Source organism: Mercenaria mercenaria, chromosome 11 (genome assembly GCF_021730395.1).
Source record: "Mercenaria mercenaria strain notata chromosome 11, MADL_Memer_1, whole genome shotgun sequence".
NCBI lineage: Eukaryota > Metazoa > Mollusca > Bivalvia > Venerida > Veneridae > Mercenaria > Mercenaria mercenaria.
In genome coordinates, this window is record NC_069371.1 from 31,900,533 (window position 1) to 31,913,185 (window position 12,653).

The 12,653-nt window shown below is 35.7% G+C and overlaps 2 protein-coding genes across 2 annotated transcripts; one reads left to right on the plus strand and one right to left on the minus strand.

Annotated features, from left to right (window-relative positions):
* Positions 1 to 374: 374 nt before the first annotated feature.
* LOC123530722 (RAB6A-GEF complex partner protein 2-like) lies at positions 375 to 8,013 on the minus strand. The gene is made up of 4 exons (XM_045311478.2): positions 8,000 to 8,013; positions 7,531 to 7,680; positions 7,026 to 7,147; positions 375 to 533 (listed from the first exon to the last, which is right to left on the minus strand). Exons 1-4 carry the CDS (start codon positions 8,011 to 8,013, stop codon positions 406 to 408), a joined length of 414 nt encoding a protein of 137 aa, XP_045167413.2. The 3' UTR covers positions 375 to 405.
* A 2,561-nt stretch (positions 8,014 to 10,574) lies between these two features.
* LOC123530858 (protein wech-like) lies at positions 10,575 to 12,284 on the plus strand. Its single transcript, XM_045311637.2, has one exon. The coding sequence runs from the start codon at positions 10,575 to 10,577 to the stop codon at positions 12,282 to 12,284; it is 1,710 nt and encodes a 569-aa protein (XP_045167572.2).
* The last annotated feature ends 369 nt before the right edge of the window (positions 12,285 to 12,653 follow it).

Here is a 12,653-nt window from a genome sequence, read left to right on the forward strand (position 1 = left end):
TATGGAAAACATTTGATTATGAAATATCTTTCATCGAGTAGACATTAGATGCAGTATTTTCCCGAGTGACATAGCCATGAGTGAAAATTTAAATCTGGTATGCACAAGTGAAACATATTTCAGTGTTCATACGTACTTCTATATAAATGGAAATTACTTTACAAAAAATCCACTCTGAAACAGTGAAAGTCTAAAATATAACTTACTATTACATTTCAATTAACCACTAAAAAACATGAAATAAATATTTATGTGTTGGAATTTGATTTTCTGGACTGATACCATTAGAAAATCCACAAGAAGAGTCCAAAACAAGTAATAAAGATTTTACAGACTTTATGTGGCAATGATATATGCTGTATGTTCCACTCATAAATCAATGTATTTTAAGAAGTTATGAAAGATTTAGCAAGACTTACAAGTTTTGGATTGTCCAGGATCAAGCCTCATATCACAGAACAAGATTTTTGGCTTGGTTGTCAATACTGTCATCCCTCGCTCTCCTTTACTTGGTACAAACGACGTGTCACAACCTGTAATGTTCAAAATAAAATATCTATGTTTCAGACTTACAAGTGGTGGCGTAAAATAAACCAGTTTCTAAAATTAACAGAAACACATTTAAAGCTGTCCTTAGGAAGCTGCTTTAGCAGGAATCAGAAACTAATTTTAGATTACAGGCCAAAAGCATACAAGTTAAGCAGAAACATGTCCATCAAGTACAAATGATTCAACATTTTAAACCCTATTCTATTGGAATGATGTCAAAACATCTCTTCTCTTCCGGGAATGATGCCTACGCAATCTTACTCTTTTTGGAATGATGCCAACATATTATTCAATTCTTAGATTAAAGTGCCTGTACATCCCTTCTCATTTTTTAGGTTGCAATGCCTACATAAAAACACTGACTTTTCTTGGACTAATTATAATGCCTGCCCATCCTAATTCTTCCTGGAATTATGCATAAACATCCCTACTCTTCTTTGAATGATGTATACACTACTCTTCTGTAAAGGATTTCACTCTCAAAGATCAAACAATTACAAGTACTGGTATGTCTAAGATTTCAACCTCAAAGATCAAATAATTACAAGTACTGGTATTTCAAAAATTTCACTCTCAAAGATCAAATTACAAGTACTGGAATGTCTATGATTTCGCTAAATGCTAATGCTAACGCATCCCTACTCTTCTTGGATATAATGCTAACACACTCATACTCTTCTTGGATTTAATGCTAACAACACCCATATTCTTCTTGGATTAATGCTTACACATCCATACACTTCTTGGATTAATGCCAACACATCCATACTCTTCTTGGATTTAATGCTTACACACCCGTACTCCTCTTGGATTAATCGTTACACATCCATACTCTTCTTGGATTAATGCTAACACACCCAGACACTTCTTGGATTAATGCTTATACATCAATATTCTTCTTGGATTAATGCTAACACATCCATACACCTCTTGGATTAATGCTTACACATCCCTACTCTTCTTGGATTAATGCTAACACACCCATACACTTCTTGGATTAATGCTTACACATCCATATTCTTCTTGGATTAATGCTAACACATCATTGCTCTTCTTGGATTAATGCTAACACATACATACACCTCTTGGATTAATGCTTACACATCCCTACACTTCTTGGATTAATGCTTACACACCCATACACTTCTTGGATTAATGCTTACAAATCCATACTCTTCTTGGATTAATGCTAACACATCCATACACTTCTTGGATTAATGCTTACACATCCCTACTCTTCTTGAATTTAATGCTAACACACCCATACTCTTCTTGGATTAATTAGTACACACTCTTACTCTTCTTGGATTAATGCTTACACATCCCTACTCTTCTTGGATTTAATGCTAGCACACCCATACTCTTCTTGGATTAACACTTACACACCCATACACTTCTTGGATAAATGCCAACACATCCATACTCTTCTTGGATTAATGTCAACACACCCATGCACTTCTTGGATTAGTATGGGACCCATACACTTCTTGGATTAATGCCAACACATCCATACAGTTCTTGGATTAATGCTAGCACACCGATACTCTTCTTGGATTAATGCCAACACATCCATACACTTCTTGGATTTATGCTTACACACCCATATACTTCTTGGGTTCATGCTTACACACCCATAAACTTCTTGGATTAATGCTAGCACACCCATACACTTCTTGGATTAATGCCAACACATCCCTACGCTTCTTGGATTAATGTTTACACATCCATACTTTTCTTGGATTAATGCCAACACATCCCGACTCTTCTTGGATTAATGCTTACACACTCATACTCTTCTTGGATTAATGCCAACACATCCCTACTCTTCTTGGATTAATGCTTACACACCCGTACTCTTCTTGGATTAATGCCAACACATCCCTACCCTTCTTGGATTAATGCTTACACAACCATACTCTTCTCAGATTTAATGCTTACACACCCATACACTTCTTGGATTAATGCCAACACATCCCTACTCTTCTTGGATTTAATGCTAACACACCCATACTCTTCTTGGATTTAATGCTTACACACCAATACTCTTCTTGGATTAATGCTTACACATCCATACTCTTCTTGGATTAATGCTTACACACCCATACTCTTCTTGGATTAATGCTTACACATCCATACACTTTTTGGATTAATGCTTATGCACCCATACTCCTCTTGGATTAATGCTTACACACCCATACTCTTCTTGGATTAATGCTTACACACCCATACTCTTCTTGGATTTATGCTTACACACCCATACACTTCTTGAATTAATGCCAACACACCCATACACTTCTTGGATTAATGCAACACACCCATTACACTTTTGGATTAATGCTAACACACCCATACACTCTTGATAATGCCAACACACCTACACTTCTTGGATTAATGCTACACACCTACACTTCTTGATCAATGCTAACACACCATACACTTCTTGATTAATGCTAACACACTCATACACTTCTACGATTAATGCTAACACACCCATACACTTCTTGGATTAATGCCAACACACCCATACACTTCTTGGATTAATGCTAACACACCCATACACTTCTTGGATCAATGCTAACACACCCATACACTTCTTGGATTAATGCTAACACACTCATACACTTCTACGATTAATGCTAACACACCCATACACTTCTTGGATTAATGCCAACACCCATTCATTCTAGGATTAAACCACACACACTATCCTCTTGGAATATGCTACACACCAACCTTTGGATTAAGCTAACACCCCATACACTTCTTGGATTAATGCTAACATACCTATACACATCTTGGATTAACGCCAACATACCCATTCTCTTCTTGGATTAATGCTTACGCACCCATACACTTCTTGGATTAACAGGGTTCCCACAAATCAGAGAAAATAAAATTCCTTGACTTTTTCCTGACCAAATTTCAATTTTCCCTGACCAAAACTTTCACGTTCTAATACGCTTAACTTGTCATATATTGGTAAATGTTGGCCTCAATTCTTCCCACCAGTCAACCCTTACCACCTTTCTTGTTATAATGATAAAACTAAATGGTGTAAAGAAAGTTTGTTCCAGTTTAACAAACCGCTGTATCACTTTAGTGCGATGTAACAGACAATAAGAAAGGTCCATACTATTCACTGAAAGACTACCTATGACAAAGTTTTGGAATTTACAACTGTGTCAGTTCAGACGAATGTACTATATTTTGTGAAAATTTGGCCTTATCCATACATTTTTTGTGTAGAAAATGGCATTTTTCACTTATTTTATAGGGGTAGTACACTTGCAGACTTCATATCACATATGTGTTGCACTTACAATATATTTAGAAGTTGTTTGTTTCTTTTTACATTACAGTAGTTGAGTTTGCATTATACAAATGAGCCATGCCATAGGAAAACCAACATAGTGGCTTTGCGACCAGCATGGATCCAGACCAGCCTGCGCATCCGCGCAGTCTGGTCAGGATCCATGCTGTTCGCTAACAGTTTCTCCAATTCCAATAGGCTTTAAAAGCGAACAGCATGGAGCCTGACCAGACTGCGCGGATGCGCAGGCTGGTCTGGATCCATGCTGGTCGCAAACCCACTATGTTGGTTTTCTCATGGCACGGCTCAAATAATAGTTAAAGATCTGACATAAAATCATTTAAGGAAGAAATGCCTGTTTATTTTCTCAAAAGTTGAAAATTCCTGAGCTCAGTGAATACAAGAAATAGTATTCAGCTTGAATACCTCAACATATCAGTATTAAATGACTGAAAAATGTACATATCTTACTTTACACGTTTTTATTATGCTGATTTACTTTTCCAGTTGGAGTAAACTTTACTTGCACCCTTTATATGTACAACAGCCTAGTGTTTTGATTTCTTTTTTGTTTAACTTTCTATTTTTAATTGCTCAATATTAGTTGTGAGCTATGATGCCAAATATTTCCTAATATCCATCCTAAGTATGTATTTTGTTTGCATCTTTTCTACCTCTCTTAATCTTTCCGTCTTTCTCTGTTAGCTTGACTCTAATGTATTACATGCTAAAATTAACAAAATCCACCCCTAATAACTATTCAAACTTATTCAACACTGAACTGCCATAAACACTGCATGATCATCTTTTGCACTGGAAACAAGTTTTTTTTTCTTTACAAGGAAGAGTTGACCAAAAGACTAGTGTCTATTTAACCAGAATACTTAAGTGTTGATTATGATTCAAATACAAAATAAAACAAAATCAGACTCTATAGTACAACACAGTGTTAGCAATGTCTTGCACGCTACAATCTGTAAGCAGTAATTTGAGTAAAAAAGTGGTAAACATGTAAGAATAGTGTGTAATAAGCTTTCCTAATTAACTTTTCCATACAAGCATAAATGACAGAAAAGAATAGTGTTATTATGGCTTATATGATAATATGATGAAATAACTTTGCAACTATGCAGGACTACACAGTTCATAGCATTCATACAACATTAAACTGTGCCAGGCAAACAGAAAGGATATGAGCTTCCTTAACAGAATTATGCTCTACAGTCTTAATTCTATTAAAATTTTAAAATAATTTTGTTAAACAGACTTAATGACAGATAAACCATAATTTTTGGATGTGAAATACAGAATATATTATAGTGCCAGCTAAAATATTATGCAAAAAGCGAAGAAACTGCCTTTGCCTTTTATTTTTATTCTTTCTGCTTTTTCACAAATCGATTCTTCTGCTCTTGACCTCTGGTTCCAAAATTCCCTGACTTTTGCCAAATTTCCAAATTTCCCTGACCAATTACAAAATTCCCTGACTTTTGCCAAATTTCCAGATTTCCCTGACCAATTACAAAATTCCCTGACTTTTGCCAAATTTCCCCGACCAATTACAAAATTCCCTGACTTTTGCCAAATTTCCAAATTTCCCTGACCAATTACATAAAAAAACCTTTTTTCCCTGACTTTTCCCTGACCGTGGGAACCCTGATTAATGCTGACACACCCATACATTTCTTGGATTAATGCCAACACACCCATACTCTTCTTGGATTAATGCTTACACACCCATACATTTCTTGGATTAATGCCAATACATCATTACTCATTTTAGATGATAATCCCTTCTATTAGATTAAGACCAAGACAGACTGTCCCATCTTGAATTTATATCTAAACATCCTTTCTGTTTCTGTCTTCATAAACTGGCAGATCTAGTTTTCTAAATTTTCTTATGGTGGTAAAGTATTTACTCAAATAGCTCAGCAAAAACTTCCTTTAGGTGTGAGTAGCATAGTTTGCTTTTATCAATTATTATCTTTATAAATTTATCACAATTACACTGACTCAGTTAATTCAGTTACCAAGTATTAAAAGTGAAGGGCATTTCATTCCTTATAAATAATGTTCAAGTGTTTAAACATTTATAAAATAACCTTAAAAACTGTGATTTGTCTGGCTTAGAGAAGTTCCCCAAATACTTTTAAGGTTAAATAGGGATAAAAGTAAAGGCTTGAGTAGGTCACCACCTGTATTTTTACATGGGAAAGTCTTCAGCTCTGTTTCATGTGGAGGTATACGTCGTTTTTTCATAAAAAAGTCTACACCTTTGTTTTATGTGTAGTCTCCATCTTTGTTTCATGTGGAAATGTCTACACCTCTGTTTTCATGTGGAAAAATCCCAACCTGTTTTCATGTGGAGAAGTCACACCTCTATTTCCTGTAGGGAAGTCTATCAAGTTTCATGTGAAAAAGTCTCCGCCTCTGTTTTCATGTGGAGAAGTCCCAACCTGTTTTCATGTGGAGAACTCTCCACCTCTGTTTTCATATGGAGAAGTCCCAACCTCTGTTTTCATGTGAAGACGTCTCCACCTTTTGTTTCCTGTCTATGTTTCATGAGGAAAGTCTCCACCTCTGTTTTCATGTTCAGAATTCTCCACCTGTTTTCACAAGGAAAATTCCAACATTTGTTTTTTCGCAGAGAAGACTCCACCTCTGTTTTCATGTGTGAAAGTCTCCACCTCTGTTTTTATGTGTGAAAGTCTCCACCTCTGTTTTCATGTATGAAAGTCTCCACCTCTGTTTTCATGTGTGAAAGTCTCCATCTCTGTTTTTATGTGTGAAAGTCTCCACCGCTGTTTTCATGTATGGAAGTCTCCACCTCTGTTTTCATGTGTGAATGTCTCCAACATATTTTCCATGTAGAGAAGTCTCCTACACTTCTGTTTCATGCGGATAAGACTCTACCTGTTTTCATGAGGATAAGTCTCCACATCTATTTAATGAGAAGAATTTGTCAGTTTTCTCATGGAGCTTTAGTCAGTACTGGTACAGAATCCAGAAACACATGTTAGGTAACTAAAATACTGAGAAACAGTTTCAGTCCAAAAACAAAAATAAACTAAAGGTCACAGTTTATATGGTGTTAACAGTATGTCAGAGCTGATAAAATTGCGCAGATTTAAAAAACTGGCATTACTGTATAAATAATACTAACCTGAAGTAGACACCTCCTCTGTTGAGAGTTGATCTGTGCGAGGGAGAAATACACGGCTCTCACTCACTGAACACTGGCAATGGATCTGTGCACTCGCCCATGATAAACTATCTGGACCATTCCTGTATCAGCAACAACAGTGATCAATCATAATTTACTACACTAATTGCAGAATAAAAAGGCATTGGGGCAGTGACAATTACAGAATAGAACAGAACAGAACAGAAGTTTATTTTTGCTCTAAGGCCACCGGCCCATGCAAACATATTTACAAAACAACAAAATGCAAACCATATGCACATTCATATAAAAAGTAACAGAAACTGACATATATCATTTATAAATAATATATTAAAGTTTTAGCAACTAAACATTAGACTTTCGTTTATCAAAAGCATAATATAAGAAAGTAGCATTGGACATTATCAAAGTTTCATTTTTTGTTGACATCAGGATATTAAATTTGTTATGCGTTGGACTGGAGTAGTACTTTTTAGGTAAATACATCATTCTTAATTCCGAGTAAAATTCACAACAAAGTAAAAAATGGAACTCATCTTCTATAATATTCTTATTACATTTTCTACACAATCTATTTTCTCTTTCTATTTTCCTATGTCGACCAGTTTCAATCTCAAGATCGTGAGAACCTATTCTGAAATTTGTGTACACAAACCTAAATTTTCTGATGTCTAATATATCTAAATACTTTTCATATGAGAAATCTTCTTTGAACATCATATAAAACGACAATTTTATATTTGAACTAACTGATACACGCCATTCTTGTAGGTAAATATCTTTTAATCAATTTATAAATGTTAATAAAAAGTGCTTTCTGAATCAACTGATTGGTTTTCCCAAACATATCCAAAACCATGTCTTTGCAGATTATCTCTTACAGCAAATACCCAGTTATTGTGGCCACTTATGTCATCATTATACATCATTAGATGTAACACATCTTAACTAACCTACTATTAGGCATATTTAATTACAGTTTCCCTTTATTTAGGTATTATCCATATTTATTCAGCATTATTCATTTGATATGGGTACACATGTGACCTTATAGGGGTTACATAAATGACCAAATAATGCCGAAATAACATACAAAGATTTCATATCTAGACAAACATTTTGACCATGTTTTATGTAAATAAGGTAGATTATTAACCAAGTTTATCAATGATTTGACCTAGTGACATGTTTTTGACCTCAGGTACCTCACTGCTGAACTTGACCTAGATTTCATAAAGACAAACTTTCTGAGAAATATTTATGATGATCAAGTTGAAAAAAAGTGGCAACAATGATTTTCTATGATTGACTTAGTGACCTAGTTCTAGATCTCAGGTTATAAAGTTTTGATCTTTTCCTGGATTTCACAGAGATCAACATTCTGATAAAGCTTCATAAAGATGAGGTAGAAAATGTGGCCTCTAGTGTGTCAACAAGGTTTTTCTATAAATTGACCTAGTGACCTAGTTTTTACCTCCAGATAACCCAGTAACAAACTTGCAAGATTTCATTTAGGGTAATATTCTGACCATGCTTCATGAAGATTGGGCTAAAGAGTGTTAACAGTCAAATTGTTGACAATGGATGATGCACGACGACGACGGACAACAGCCACAGGGTGATCACAATAGTTCACCTTGAGCACTGTGTAAATATCTTAGTACCACAACATTCACCCCATATTGGTTTGACCTCTGCCAAATAATGTATTTCGCCCCCTATACATTTATGGGGCTAATGACAAATGGACCCGCCCGCTTAGCTCAATAGGGTGAGCGTCGGTCTACGGATCGCGGGGTCGGGAGTTCGATCCTCGGGCGGGGGCGTATGTTCTCCGTGAAGATTTGATAAAAGACATTGTGTCTGAAATCATTTGTCCTCCACCTCTGATTCATGTGGGGAAGTTGGCAGTTACTTGCGGAGAACAGATTTGTACTGGTACAGAATCCGGGAACACTGATTAGGTTAACTGCCCGCCGTTACATGACTGAAATACTGTTTAAAAACGGCGTTAAACCCAAAACAAACAAACAAAGACAAATTGGTTTGAAAGTTCTGATATTATGTAACCTCAGTGCAAACAGTGGTTAACTGCATCATTACATTTATAGGTGGGCCGGTGGTCTAGTGGAAACACGCTTGACTGTCAATCCAGAGGTCCGGGGTTCGAATCCTGGTCCAGGCACTGGAAATTTCTGAGATGCTCGTGAGTGTATCCCGCCTAACTAGAAGCCTGTACTGGTTCCGCCCAGGAAAGACGTGTATCGGTGCTATACACCGGGCACGTTAAAGAACCAGACTGTCTATTCGCAAAGAGCTAGGCTAAGTTAGCCAGACATGCCTTATCTACAAAGGATTTCTCTCTATCTGTTCTGGGGGCGTTATCTCATTCTGTCCCTCTGGTCAGATAGCTCTGTGTCTGTACTAGTAGAGGATGAATTTCGCGCCCTGTGTGGCTGCGTTTGCTATATGTATCATGAAAAGGGCGCTATATAAATCTGGTATAATAACAATAATAACATTAAGTCAATGCTGATAATCAATTAACTGCATCATTACTTTTAGTCAATACAGTTAACCTGCTTCTATCCATTAAGTCAATGCAGACAGCTATTTAAAACAACATTTAAATATATATCAAACATCAAAATTTCGTTTTAAATATTTTTTAATGAAAGTGTATTAAAGTATCTTTAATTTATAATGAATCATGAAAATTGCGGCAAAGTTGGCGGGAAGATAAATACGCCTTCTTTTTAATAACATAAAGTATTATTTATGGTCCTTAATTAAGATTTCAGTATCAGATGAGGAATTATTTCCTTTTGTGGTAATACATAAAAAACACTGATCTACTCTTGTGTTTTATTATGTTTTCTGTACTGGCAGATTACTGTTAGATCCACTTTTTTCATAACAAGTTTCTCAGTTAAGACAATACCATTCAAATTATAAATCAATCTATCAAATTCCAAGGGTGGTAATTTGAACTTTTATAATTTTTGAAATATCTTGATTAATATCAGTTTTGAACTGACTTTGATATGGTATTTTAAGCTATTTTTGACACCAAAAAGTTTTAAAACTTTGAATAAGGCTATAGTTATGTCACGTACTGGACTATTATAAAACTTCTACCATGCCTTAGTTAGCATACAAGCAACATTTCCAAGTAACAATTTTGCAAAATTAAAAAAATCAAAACTTATAATTATTGGTCAGAATTTTACACAGGCAAAGATACATTTTTAACCATAAAATTAACATCAGTAAAGAAATTTTAAAAAATTCAAAGAGATCCTTAGGATAATTACAGTACCTGAAGTCCTTTAAATGTGATACATAACCTATATCAGGACCTTGCAAAATAATGCCACCATTCAAACTGAACAAAAATATGTTACAGATTCGGTGAAACAGACAGTATCAGTGTATGATAGATATTACGTCAGCTGACATGAATATAAAACTACCAACACCAACCTTTTATTGACTACAATTACAGGATATTCAATGAAACGATGAGATATGGAGGTAGGTGGGCGAAGAGAACCTAACAAATTCATACAAAAGCAGGAGGATATATTATGCCAACCATGTCAATGTGACGGTGTGGATATTCTAGCTGACGGTTACTGTAAAACCTGTAACGAATATTTTTGTTCTTTTTGTCTAAAACTTCATAAGAGACTGTCAATCAGTAAGGCACATGTGATAATACACAAAGACAGAATGCCGAAAGTGCCGTATAACAGTGATCCATGCTTGGAATTGTGCACTATCCATAAAGCTGAAATAGTGAAATCTTACTGTCAAAGACATGATTCTGTGGGATGCAATGACTGCATGATTGTTGATCATACATCATGCAAGATTCAGCTGGTTACCGAGGTATCCAGTAACTATGGCAACAGCAGGGAACTTAACCTAATCAAGCAGAGGATTGCAGATCTTACAGACAACATTGTTTCTTCTAAACATGAAATAACTTGTACTCTGAAACGTGCACAGGAAATGAAGAATAAACTTACTGAAGAAATTAAAACATTTAGAAAAGAGTTGAATGATTACTTTGACAGAATGGAAGCTAAACTTCTTGACGAAGTTGAACAAATAACTGCTAGAGATGTAGCATTACAAACACAGCTTAAAGATCAATGTAAAACCATGGAAAAAGAAATTGAAGAATTTCAAAGTAAACTTGATCAACATTCAGCAAAGTCGAATCAGTTATTTGTTACTACCAAACTGGCACAGAAAAGGCTGCATACCTACCAGAAGGCCATTGAAAATATAGCCTTTAAGCCTTCAATAAATGTCTACAAGTTTAAACCCTCCACAGACCTGACTGCACTGAAAGAGAACCAGACTCCCATCGGAATCCTCAGTTCACAAAACCCGGAAAAAACTGAACAAAGCTCAGACTATGTCAGTGATATGACAACACAATTTGTACGAAAGTTCAGTGTCCGAACTGAGACTGAGAACGACTGTTGGATAACAGGAATGGCGATGATTTCAAATGATGAAATTCTGCTTGCCGACTGTCTCAATAGATCTCTGAAGATCTTAAATGTCACCGAAACCTCCATAACTTCAATGATTATGCCTCCTGGAAAGCCGTTAGATGTGACAACAATAAATTCAGAAACTGCTGCAGCTACTCTAACAGATACAGGAAAGATCTTGTTTGTGGACACAAAAAATGGCTTATCTACAAATAACATTCTAACAGTTCGAAAAAACTGCAAAGGAATTGATTATCATGATGGTCATCTTGTAGTGTCCTTCTGCGGTTCCCCTCCGGCAGTCCAGATACTGAATATGAATGGTCATATTCTACACGAAATTAGTGACACACATATATTTCAGCATCCTTGTAACGTAGCCTTCAGTAAAGATAAGAAGACTGTTTTTGTCTCGGATTTTAAGAAAAATACAGTAAATGAGTTAGAAATTGATGGAAATCTAAATGTTCTGGTGAAGCATGAAAATCTGAATCGACCAAGTGGACTGGCCATGACCAAAAGTGGCAGCGTGGTTGTTTGTTGTGTGGGCGACAGTGATCGGGTCAGCATGATAGACACCAGTACAACAGAGGTGCTGCCGCTCTACACGCAGCATGTAGAGAAACCAGAGTCAATTCTGGTCCGTGAAGATCTTAACTGCATGTATATCTGTGAAAATAGGGGAACTGTTGACAGTAACTACATCAAAATGTATTATCTGACACAGTAGCCTTTACAATATAACTGGAGCTTTTAGTAAATTGTGAGATCAGATGAAAAAACAACTAATGAAATCATTCATAATGATATAAATCTGACATACTGAGTTTTCAATGTCCCTTTATCTGCCTAATAAATACATTCATCATTCTGCCTAATTATTGCTCATTTTAATATGAACAGTACATAAACATTACTGATCTTCAGAAAATAATGGATTAACAACCTTATCTGTGTGTCCTTTCTTCATGTTGATTCAAACTTAATGCAACCACAATAAGAGCACCACTATGGGTGCTAACGCTCACATGTAAGTGCTTGACAAAATGCAATTCAAGAAAAGTGTTACAATTCTTAGACTTCTTACTTACCTACTGAT